Here is a 12,935-nt window from a genome sequence, read left to right on the forward strand (position 1 = left end):
TTATTATAATATTATTTATGTACACTAGTCTGTGTTATGTACGCTTTATTATAATATTATTTATGTACACTAGGCTGTGTTATGTACGCTTTATTATAATATTATTTATGTACACTAGGCTGTGTTATGTACGCTTTATTATAATATTATTTATGTACACAAGGCTGTGTTATGTACTCCTTATTGTTATATTATTTATGTACATTAGGCTGTGTTATGTACTCCTTATTATAATATTATTTATGTACACTAGGCTGTGTTATGTACGCTTTATTAGTCGGATCTCCTCCCTTCGAAACATTAACTCTCAAGGTAAAAACAAATTTATAATTTTTTGAAGTTTTGCAAAATGTTTTTTCTTTCTAATTTTTTTCATTGTCCACGGGGAAAACTTTGTTTCTAACGTTAAAAGGCGAAACTTTGTCGTAATTTTTTTATTTAATAAACGACAATTATTTTAATTTTTAAATTTTGATTTCGGTTCTTACAATTGACAAGTATTTTTCCGTTTAATGAAGTAAATCTTGTCCCACTCCCAACTCTATTATTAAAGTCTTTCCTAAAGTCTTGAAGTTAATTAACTTGAACTGTTAGATCTAGCAGAATTAATAGTTTTTATGCTTAAAGAGTTAAGACATCAGAGGCCGAATTAAAATAATTGTTGGTTCCGCTTGAAATTGTATTCAGTGTTTCGAGATTTGGCGCTCAATTGGACCAGGTTTATGGCGGATCAGCGACATGGTGTAAATTCTTTAAATCCGGCCTCTGGTTGCCAAAACAGATGGATTAAATATTTTTTTCCAGTTTTGATTTGAACTTTTTATCTATAATTTTTTACCCAGGAGACGTATACCCGTATTGCTGAGAATGTATACAGTATACCTGAAAGTGTATCTCCAAGTGCTGCCGGACTTATACGTCGTCTTCTTCACCATAATCCTAGATCCAGGCCTAGTGTTTCATCCATACCTCAGGTTTGCACAATAGCTGTACATTAGTTGTATATTATCTGTACAGTGTACATAATTAGTATATAGCTCTACATTGGCTGTACATTAGCTGTACATTAATTTATACATTTATTTTTGCAATGTACGGTATTACAAGTGATGTATAAAAAAGTAATATTTACTTATTTATCATGATGATTAAATAATAAGTTTATTTAACCAAAATGTCAATTCCAAGTTACTGATGACAAAGTTCAAGTGCACCGTCGGATTGCAAAAATGCATGCGAAGTATATTTTGCAGTCCGCAAATTGAGAATAATGAGCTCGGGAGTTGGCGAATATACAGAGGAAAATTTGGCGAGATAGAATTCACAAAAACTGGATTTACAACTTTTTCTCCTGTTACAGAGATCAGAGGGATACGAAGATTCATAAAACTATGTACGGTGCAGGGTGTTCCAGAAAACTATGTACGGTGCAGGGTGTTCCAGAAAACTATGTACGGTGCAGGGTGTTCCAGAAAACTACGGTGCAGGGTGTTCCAGAAAACTATGTACGGTGCAGGGTGTTCCAGAAAACTATGTACGGTGCAGGGTGTTCCAGAAAACTATGTACGGTGCAGGGTGTTCCATAAAACTATGCACGGTGCAGGGTATTCCAGCAAAAAAAATCATTATACTAAAAAAATCATCGAAAAATATATTAAAACCTGTAAAACTGTGGAATAGGGAGAAGTCTGTTAGACTCAAGCTAGACAAATGAACACACGAAACCCAGCAATGGTGCACAGAGTGACAGACCCAGTTCAATTAATAAGTTGGGTTTCAAGCCTATAACCAACATCGAATACACATAAGATTACTTAGATTGTGTCTGTATATTACCTAATTTTTTTCAATTATTGTGAACAAAAATTTTAAAAATATTTTTTTTTCAGGATACGTTTTTTTCCTCCGGTTTATTCCCAAGGTCCCTCCCCCCCTCGGCATGCTCTCAAACTCCTTCATTTTCTCCTGAACCCTATCTCAACCATCATATGGACATATCCAATCTAACCAGCTCCGTACATACCTTAACCCTACCCAACCCTAACCTGTCCACCCATCATAACCCTATGGAGCTCAGACCAATAGATGTATTTAAAACACCGAAACCAAAAGTAAGATTTAAACTAAATTTTAAATTATCTTTTACTTTCTGAGGTTGGATTAAATGAATAGCAAGAAGTAATAGAATTTGATACGGTTAGTTGAACTACTTCAGAAAATCCAACCTTTTCTAGCACTAATGCTAATGAATTTTGTTCAAACCTTTTTTCTTTTTAGAGGATTTTTAACTTACCTAATTATCTAATTGTTTTAGTTAAAAACAAATACATTGAGTTTGTATGAAGCTCTGACCGGCGCGCTGCAGAATATGCCGAGTAGGTCAGATTCATCACTCAAACCAACCAAGGTAGGAAAACTCGCTTAAACTTAGTTATTTTAAACTAGCTGATTTCATATTTTCTAATATCAAATGTCTACGACATCAGGTTGCAAATATATAAAGATTATAAAACTAAAGTTTGAGCGGAATAATCAGCTCATTTATCCAATAAACGTTATCAAACCCTTAATTAGAACTGTAGTATAAAAACCCTGCTGATTCTAGCCGAGTAGACTCAATTAGGTTAATTTAACCAGCTTCTGATGAAACGATAAGGGCACTGTGATAACCACTAACCCTTCAATTCCGTGTAAGTTAGCATTACTTGAAATCATAAAAATATTGTATTTATGAATATTAGTCCAAATTTAACAGTACTGTACAAGTCTTTTATTTCGAGCCTGCACGGTCCCATATTAGTTTAATTAAGGCGGGTTGAATCTACGTTAATGCGTTAATGAATGGACCCCTGCCGTATGTCTACCTACTAGGGTACTGTACTAGTAACCAAGCGTATGACCGGGCGAGTCTATTCAGTGAACAGTGTACAACATGATACCGAAAGTGCCGAGACGGTACCTAATAAACTTTTATTGGTTTAGTGCACAGTCCCTTAGTACAAACTTTTTAAAAATGTTTTTTGTTTGTTTAGGATACAACAGTATTTATCAGTAAATGGATAGATTACAGCAATAAATATGGATTCGGATTCCAACTGACTGATAGATGTATTGGTGTACTGTTTAATGACAATACACGGATCAGTTACTCTGCAGATAGAAGGTAGGGTCGTCTTCAGTTAACACATTGTTTTGGCAACCAGTGTATTCATAAAAGAAACAATAATAAACAGACAATTTCATAATTTTTGATTTGTTAAAAACGAAAGGTCCAATGAGGGAGAGACATAAAGAATTATTAACATTACACAGGTCTTCTTGACAACTTTTTTGGTACCCTCCTGACAAAATTAAGGTTTCTAAAAGTTGAAACCAGAACACTTTTTATTAGAAAGGCGACATTTAGACTTAGGTTAAGACTTTAATAGTCAAATGAACAAAACACAGCGTTTGTGAAATGTAAACAGACCCATTCAACTTAACGAGTGATTTGATAAGTTAGTAGTAAAACTTTCTTGCTTTTTAACAACACAACCCATGAGGATTGCTATAATGTCGTCTTCCTGTTCCACAGTTTTCTGGTTTTCACTGTATTAAAGACTTTAATTTATAGCGATCGTATCGAATTCAACTTCAATTCGACGTCAACCCCTTTTTCATTTTTGACGAACACTCCCTTTAAGGTTTCCCTTTCAAACTATTATTTTAAAGAAATTTCTGATGTGACTTTCTGTTTAGTTACATACAGTTTGGGGAGGGAGGGAGCATGTCAACAATGAACTCTCATCAAGTACCTCCAGGACTACATGAGAAGTTTACCCTCCTCCGATACTTTGCTCAGTACATGGATCAAAACCTAACAGAGGGAGGAGAAACTGGCCGCAGGTAAAACTTATTTTGAAAAAAATTTTTTATGTTTTGTTGTTCATTACATTTCAATGATACATTTTTAAAGAAAAGACACAAATATGAATGATAAATTGAACATTTTTGATAATTTTTCCGCCAAAAATTTGAGTTTAGTTATAAAATACCAGAATTTTTTATTAAAACGTATTTTGTTTAATTTCTTGTTCTTTATTAATAATTGGTAAAAATATTTACAAAATTTTTAACAATTTTTTTGAATGTTGAATTTTTATAGATTGTCACGTGTTCAACCAGCAACTATTCCTCATATAAAACGGTGGGTTCGGACTCCTAAAGCAATCATCATGCATCTTACCAACGGAACAATACAGGTATTTTAATTAATCAATTTATGCCTTTCATTTGTGCGTTTTGACTTTTGAGTGATTCATCATTATTATTATTATCATTGTCATCATAATCATTTTTATTATTACTAAATGAATAATTTCCTTTCTGAGACTGGGCCTTTGAAAGATAATAGCTCCAGAATTATTTCAAAGATCACACTAAGCTGATAGTTGGTGGGGATAAGACCCATGTCGTGACGTATGTCTCCACAGACCGCCAGAGTAATAGCTTCCTGCTAGCTGACCTGGCCCGCCGTGGCGCCCCCGCCCCGGTCAGAGAGCGCATGTCCTATGTTGCCTCGGTGCTAGAAGAGTTTGCAGAGCTGGACCAACAAATTTGCAACGAGAATCATTAACTCAATTAATTATGCAATTAGAAAATTAAAATTGCCTTTCATTCTCAGAACAGCTGAATCTAAGAACAACTAAATCTCAGAACAGCTGATTCTCAGAACAGCTGATTCTCAGAACAACTTCTCAGAAAAGCTGATTCTCAGAACAACTGATTCTCAGAACTACGGTTTTGTACAAATCAACAATGAAAAATCAAAACTATGACTTCTCATATCCTGTTAAAAATTAAACAAGAATTCTCAAAAAAGACTTTTGGCAAAACACGTCACATCAATTTTGATAGTTATCTCAGTGGCCTTAAGTCTGCTTAGTACAAACATTTCAAAGTCTCAAATCGGCCAACGTCCGAGAGGAGCCTGGCCCGTTTGGGCCCAATAGTTCAATCCATTCATAGTCTTTCAGGCATAATTAATTTTAAAGAGGCATTTTTCGATTTTACTCAGTTCTTCAGAAACCGTTTAAGTTTCAATTTAAGCGCGAAGACAAAAAAACGAATCGGATTTTTTTTGGAATTTTGATAACAGGAAAAGTATCATAGACTCATAATTATGACAAAATTAAAATATTTTTTCATATTTAGTTTTCAAAATAACCTACAGACCAAAAAATCATAAATCATACAGTGCTTTAATTTCACATTACTTAACACCAGTCTGGCTCTATACAATGTTCTCCGAGGACTTAAAAGCAATTTATACTGCCTGTATTGTTTTTACTGTTGCTTTCAATTAATATTTAATCCTTCTTGCCAAGAAGCCTAAATTGCCAAGAATACTAAATAACATAAAAATGACTGAACGCGCCATTTTTAGCCAAAGACTCAAAATATTTTTGAACCACTGGCCTCTATTATACATGTATATACATTAAAAACTGTAATCTGCATAAAATTTGTGATATTCAACTTAAATTTGATATTTTTCAAACTATTTAAAGTTTGAATGTGGTGATTTTTACATCATCAAAATTTTGTAAAGGCATTTCTTTCTTTTTTGGAAAAGCCGGGCATTTAAGGCACTATTCGACTTATTTTACCTTTTAAAATAAGTTGAACTGATCTCAGCCTCGTGGTTTTACCGTCGCCATTCTATTTCATGAAAGAAATGCCTATTAGCTCAATGTGAACAAATTTTTGTAAATAAACGCCTACGTGATAAGTCGCCCATTTTGAAAAAAATGCGCCAAACTTATCACGCTTGGGCCTGTGTACACTGTACACGTGATAACTATCTTGCTTCCAGCAATCCCAGACTGTACAAATTTTAGAGAGAAAAATCTTCCAATCTTTTAGAATTTGATACTCAATCACCTAAAACTAACTGGGTTTGCCTTTATGATCATGTAATTACATCCTAAGTGTGTAAATTCATTGAAATAAATATTTTGTTAAAATCATGTTTTTTATTGAATAATTTTCCGACTTATTGTGTTTCATTAATTCATTTAATAGTTCAGAGATGGAATTTAAAGAATTTGTGCCGCGGTATAAATCCGCCAAAATCCGCCAAAACCCGGTTTAAATTTAGCGCCGGCTTAAATCTTGAAACACTTGATACAATTTTAAGTGGAACCAACCATATTTAAGCCGCGGCTTAAATTTAAACCGTCGCTCAAATTCTTTAAATTCGGCCACAGGTAATTTAAAGAGTGATATTATACCTATCACAAACAGTACCCTGTAATTATGGATCTACTAGTTGTCCCTTGCCTTCAACCCATTATCTGATCAATGTATTGGAAGATTTCCTCGTTTTACAGGTTTGCAAGTGTTTAAATCTGACAATTTTTTTATTGGTTCCCATAAAAGAGCTCCGCAAGTCACTTTTTCAAAAAAAAAACTCAATCGAAAATAATAATTTTCCAGAACAATAGGGTATATCCCTCATCCTTGATCATACCTGTTTTTAAACCTAGAAATATGAGAAGAAGAAACTAGGGATGTGTCTGTTCACCCTTTAGAAATTGGCTTAAGAGGATATATCAAATAAAGCAAATCGAAAGAAACTGCATAAGTTCTGCGAACCCAGTGTTAGTTTTAAAGCAATGTTCCAAAATCTATCAAGCCTTACAGTGCTGTCATCATACCACATTTTAAGAAAACGAAAAACACCAGACTGAGACCAAGAAACTCCGTTTCTGAGAACCACATCTGAATAACTAAACTTGTTGACCATAAACCAATCTCTTAACCCCCTTGCCCCCCCCCCCCATGTAATGTTGTCTTTACCAGCCCCAAATCCAAACCAAACAATTTCTCCCACTCTACCTCCATACTGAAATCTACAAAAAAAACCTTTGAAATCCATTGTAAATTCCACTTAAACAACCAGGTTTATATTTTCGGAAGTATTTACAAATGTTTTAAACTATTCCATCAAACCCTCTGATCCCTAATTACTCCTTATCACCCTGACAGGACAAAATAGTAAGACATCTTATTAAACATTCAATAACATTTATACATTGACATTTATTTTTACTGTACCTGCATTTTATTGCAGGTTTGAAATATATCTGTTAAGGTGATTATTTGCAACTTCTGTGTTAGAGTTAAGAAGCCTAACCAATGAACCTACTGATCAACAAACCAACCGACCAACGGACCAACTAGCCAATCTAACATATTATTGTCGACGCCCACCTATGTTTCTACAAAACTATGCTCATTGTAAAAGTCTTTATGGCACCTGTTTTTTGGCAAATCCTGTCAATTATAAAATGCAATATCCAGAGAAAAAAGTATTAGAATTCAATTGTAAACTTTTATATCGTTCAATGTAATTTTGCGGTAGACAAATATAAATGATGAATATATATTGATAGCACTGTTTTTAAAGCGAGAAGTATGAGAAGACATACAAAACACTTGGGATTTAACGGTTCGGTCTTTTTCCCAGAGAACTCTTACTTTTTATTACAATTATATTTACTTAACATGATCTTTTTCGTCTTTTCTCTTTTAGACTTATTGTGTCTATGCTTTAAATACAAAACATTTGAAAAGACAACACCGTAATTTTAAAGATTGTTTAATTATAGACCATGGTGGACTAAGCCAGTGGGGTCGGTCAAATAGGCCTAGGATTAGGCCGGATACTGTAAAAAGTCTGAACGTGCCATGGGATTGTTATAGTTAGCCCTCTGACGGGACTATGCCAAGAAAATTGACCCCTGTCGTATGTTAGTCTGGTTAGGGCGACGTATTGTACCATAGGATCGGGTCAGTACACGCTGTTATCTGGCAGACTGGGCAGGTCCTGTTCGTATTCAAATTTACTACGGCCCAAAGTGAGACCAACATGTGATTGAATTCATATAGAAGAAAACATCTCGAGATTCACCATGGTTAGTCCGGGGTGACCAAAGTCCAAGAAATTTATTTATAAATAGGATTGAAGCCCTTGAGGAAAGTAGAATATTATAAAACTTTCTAGAAGTGTCAACTGTCAACCAAACTTCCGAAACAATATGATGTTGAGAACTTTTCACTATGTATCAAACCATGTTTAACCACAAAGAATGCATTTATAAAAGGATTTTTCAGTTTTTAATCATTTTTGAAATCCACATATGAAAAGTAAAAATCTGCGAAGAAAAGTAAATGTGCCATAGTTTACATGCAATAGCTGGAGCAGAACATGAAATAAAAGCCGTATCTATTTATATAAAATCTCTGTTTTGCTGTTTGTTTGTTTGTATGTCCAATTTGCCTCAAACTTCTTTTGTTAGAACCACAAATTGTGCTGTTCTCCAGGCAAAGCTGGGTTCTCAAGCTAGTTTTACAATAAAGTAGTCTCTAAAGTCTCATATAATTGGATGCGAAGAAAGGACATGTATTTGTATTTGTATTTCTATATTATAACCCGATTTTATTGAATTCTAATGCCAACATGTCAAACTGAAGCAAATTGCACGTACCAAGATTTATTAACAATAACAACAACAACAACAACAACAAAAACAACAGCAACTACAACTATAACTCCAACAATGTCAACAACAAAAACAACAACAACAAAAACAACAACAACAACAACAACAATAACAATAACAAGAATAACTACAACAAAGACAAACACAGCAACAACTAAACTAATTATATAATCTCTACACAAATGTGCTCTAAACTAAAATTTGAGGAAGAAGTTGCATTGTTAATGAATTCATTCTCGACTCATTTATGCATGTCAGAGTGTTTATTGTTAACAAACGCAAATGTATCTTTGCATTCAGTGCAGCTCGCGGCGCAAGCAGTGGAAATTGGAAATTTGGGAAAATCTCTAGGCTACTACTACAGCAAATATTGTAGCTATCCGTATATTTGGGATAATCTCTAGGCTACTACTATAGCAAATATCGTAGCTATCCGTATATTTGGGATAATCTCTAGGCTACTAATATAGCAAATATCGTAGCTATCCCTATATTTGGGATAATCTCTAGGCTACCACTATAGCAAATATCGTAACTATCCGTATAATTGGGATAATCTATAGGCTACCACTATAGCAAATATCGTAGCTATCCCTATATTTGGTATAATCTCTAGGCTACTACTACAGCAAATATCGTAGCTATCCGTATATTTGGGATAATCTCTAGGCTACTACTTTAGAAAATATCTTAGCTATCCCTATATTTGGGATAATATTTAGTCTACTACTACAGCAAATATCGTAGCTATCCTTATATTTGTTAACCTGAATATGACATTGGTTTGGCGTTTGGCGTTTGGCGGGATCGTGACCGTGTTATACCTGGATAGAAACAAGTATGAGAACAGTTTATGGAGTAGGACATTTACTACACTACCACGTCCACAGGTAAACAAAGGGGGGGGGGCATTTTATTATGTTACAAAGTATATATTTTTACTAGTAACTTATTAAATCATTTATACATTGAAATGGGTCTGTTTACACCACACAGTTGCTGTGTCTCAGGGTTATTATAATATTTAAAGTCATAACGTATGCCTAAAAGTCGTCTTCCTAGTCTAGGATCTTCTGGTTCTCACTGAAAAAATTTGTTAAAAAACTAAATAAATTTTCGAATATTAATATGTTTGTACTTTGAATTTATGACAAAATCCCTAATTCACATTAATCTTTTCTCAGCGAGAAAATAGCAGTCTTTAAAATCTTGAAAAATTCAAAAAAGTATTATTTGGGCTAAATTTTTCTTTTCAATGTTTGTAAGTTAAGTAATTAATTACCTTAATTTATCTAATTAACCCCTTTCCTTCCTGTAATCTGTGAGAAACAAAAATTAAACAAAATCAGAAAATAAAACTTAGAAAAAAAACAAAATCTTGTTTTTTAAGATTTATACAAAATTTCTATCTATCTATCTATCTATCTATCTATCTATCTATCTATCTATCTATCTATCTATCTATCTATCTATCTATCTATCTATCTATCTATCTATCTATTATCTATCTATCTATCTATCTATCTATCTATTTATTCATTTGTCTATATATTAATCTATATATCGAACTATCTATCTTTATATCTATCCATGTATCTATTTACCCATCCGCGGATCTTAATTTTTTTTTCTTGGATTTCTAAAATAAGCTTTGTAATAAGCTAAAAAATCAAAATGAAATCGTTTCTGAAGAAATTGTATACAGGGCTTCTAATAAAGGTTGTGCGTTCACAAAAAAAAACTCATTTAAAATATCAAATTAAATAAACCTCATTCATATCTTAAAGGAACTGTAAAAGAAAAAAAAGTGGGATTAGGATGAAATTGATATAAAATCTATACAAAAATTCATATATTTGCAATTTTGTATAAAAGTAGTAGGTTTAAACAGATACTATTAAACAAATAGGCAACCAATCTGAAAACGACGATATCCCACAGGAGCCTGAGAATCTCTGGTTTTTAATTTTTATTTTGCATTTTTAATAGATAAAATTGATAATATTATTACATATAGTCCATATAGTCCGTATTACGTCACCAGAACTTCAGCCAATGCCATTGCAGTATTGTTGTCACGTGATACAGACGGAAATCACCTATACCCCCTTTCATTTTTCCTTCACAGTCCCTTTAAAGGGACTGTAAGCGTTAATTTTAGTTACCCTTGAAAAAAATTTAAATAAACAAAAACCTGGATATCTATTATTTTCAAATGTACCTTTGTATTGTTACTGGGATGGCATTTTCTAACGACAAATATTTCTCCACTTTGGTTACTTATCATCCGCCCTACTTTCTGTATGATATAGATATATACAAAAGAGTTAATACGTTGTCCTGTTTATAGGTTTGACTACTTGCAATCTGAGTTTAGCTCCGGGTTCGTATGAGAACTGAGGGGGTTACATCAATGGAAGTATCCATATTCCGAGCTATTGAACCCACACCGGTTACAGTATATCGGGTATTGCTATGTTTGCGTGAAGGATCATTTGAATTTTCGCTTACAGTTCCTTTCGTATTTTTTTTGTTTAGCTACATATATGTATACTATAACTGTATAAACCTTCTAGTATGAACTGTAGCTAACTCTTACCATGGTTCTATATCCATGGTTCTACAACACCTTAATTCATTCAGTTTCCTTAATCCATTATATTTAGCTACATGTATACTATAACTGTATAAACCTTCTAGTATGAACTGTAGTTAATTCTTACCATGGTTCTATATACATGGTTCTACAACACCTCAATTCATTCAGTTTCCTTAATCCATTATGGGGCTATTTATCATTGGTTTAGATCATTCATGATTACTTAGATAGATAGATAGATAATAAGGTAGATAGATAGATGATAAGGTGAAGAGATAGATAGATAGATAGATATATAGATAATAAGGTAGATAGATAGATGATAAGGTGAAGAGATAGAAAGATAGATAGATAGATAGATAGATAATAAGGTGAAAAGATAGATAGATAGATAATAAGGTGGATCTGTTGCAGAAAAATGCATTTTTGCAGTGTTGCGTATAATTGCAACGTTAAGCCCTCTGGTTCCCATGATGCACTTTTTGATGATAAATCCTTAAAATTCGTTACACTTGAATTTCTCTCAATTTAGAAAAATACATAAAAAGGATATAAGGAGAAAAATTATAAAAAATGCATGTCCAATAAGTTTTAATTTTTTAATTTGAAAAAGAATAATTATCCTGCATTTTTAACAATCACTGGGATAAATGGTTTTTAGCTGTACTGAGGCGATTAAATTTATGTTTAAAGGGCGTGTTCGCGAAAAATAAAAGGGGGTTTAGGCTTACGGCGAAAAAAATCTTACATCTATCTGAAACAAATAATTCAGATATTACAATCTATAATAATCGAATTTTATTCAACGCATTTCATCCCCATGTGCTTCTGCTCTCGATGTTTCTGCATGATTCCACGCGAGGAGAGACACCTAGCAGACAAAACAATCGTCATTTTAAGTGCATTGTATATAAATAAGAAAAAATATATTTTGAAGTATCAACTATATACGAATGTATCGAATTAAATTCGATGATTATAGGTTGTAATATCTGAAAGATTTGTTTGGAATTAAATTCAATTTTTTACGATCCGAGTCAAAAAATTGCAACTTTGTGAATTTGTATGGACGCTACATTCTTCGGTATGAGTCGTGTTTTACCATTTTCTCCTTAGACGCAACAGATAGATGTAAGATTGGTAGCGATCACTATCGAATACTTTTCGACGTAAGCCTATACCCCCTTTAATTTTTCGCTAACACTCCCATTAATCTTATTTTTTTTAGCATTTTATGGATTTTTACAAGTATTTTTTTCCTAACAGTTCAATAAAACATATTTCTTTGTTATCGGTAAATGTACAAAAAAAGGATCGCAGAGCACCTTAAAAATTCTACCAAAAAACTTATTTTCTTTCTCAAATTTATTTCACTGGATTCACAAGATACAGAAAATAAAAGGGATTGTCAACATAATTTTAAAGAATTAATTAATAATTAACGCTGACAATGCCTTTACATAAGCATAAAAGTACAAAACGTGCAAAGGACATATACAAAATATATTTTACATCACTTTTTTAATGACGTTTTTAGATACATCGGTCGTCGTTGTATATATCAATACAATGAAGATGACTTTTAAATTCAATTTTTGATTTCTACCAAGCTTTCAAACAGCACGGATACATATAAACATGGAACACTCCTGTATGCCGAGTCCATTAGCGCCTGATCCAATCAGGGTTCAGTCATGTGTTTGTTGTCTATTCTGAACCAATAAAAAAAGTATGGCGGTAACATCTATCTTTTTATCTATCTCATTATCCAATTAGAGTTATGAATCCTT

General features: G+C 33.0%; 1 protein-coding gene across 1 annotated transcript in view; it reads left to right on the plus strand.

The window, feature by feature from the left end:
- Window positions 1-6,005, plus strand: part of LOC111700700 (serine/threonine-protein kinase PLK1) — a 22,044-nt gene extending 16,039 nt beyond the window's left edge. The window contains exons 8-15 of the mRNA XM_023471705.1: window positions 254-312; window positions 843-974; window positions 1,890-2,111; window positions 2,315-2,407; window positions 3,033-3,163; window positions 3,739-3,885; window positions 4,145-4,243; window positions 4,399-6,005. Coding sequence (XP_023327473.1) covers window positions 254-312; window positions 843-974; window positions 1,890-2,111; window positions 2,315-2,407; window positions 3,033-3,163; window positions 3,739-3,885; window positions 4,145-4,243; window positions 4,399-4,615 — 1,100 coding nt within the window. The 3' untranslated portion in view covers window positions 4,616-6,005. The remainder of the gene's footprint in view (window positions 1-253; window positions 313-842; window positions 975-1,889; window positions 2,112-2,314; window positions 2,408-3,032; window positions 3,164-3,738; window positions 3,886-4,144; window positions 4,244-4,398) is intronic.
- The last annotated feature ends 6,930 nt before the right edge of the window (window positions 6,006-12,935 follow it).

The sequence above is a fragment of the Eurytemora carolleeae genome, unplaced genomic scaffold, assembly GCF_000591075.1.
Source record: "Eurytemora carolleeae unplaced genomic scaffold, Eaff_2.0 scaffold421, whole genome shotgun sequence".
Taxonomy (NCBI): Eukaryota; Metazoa; Arthropoda; class Copepoda; order Calanoida; family Temoridae; genus Eurytemora; species Eurytemora carolleeae.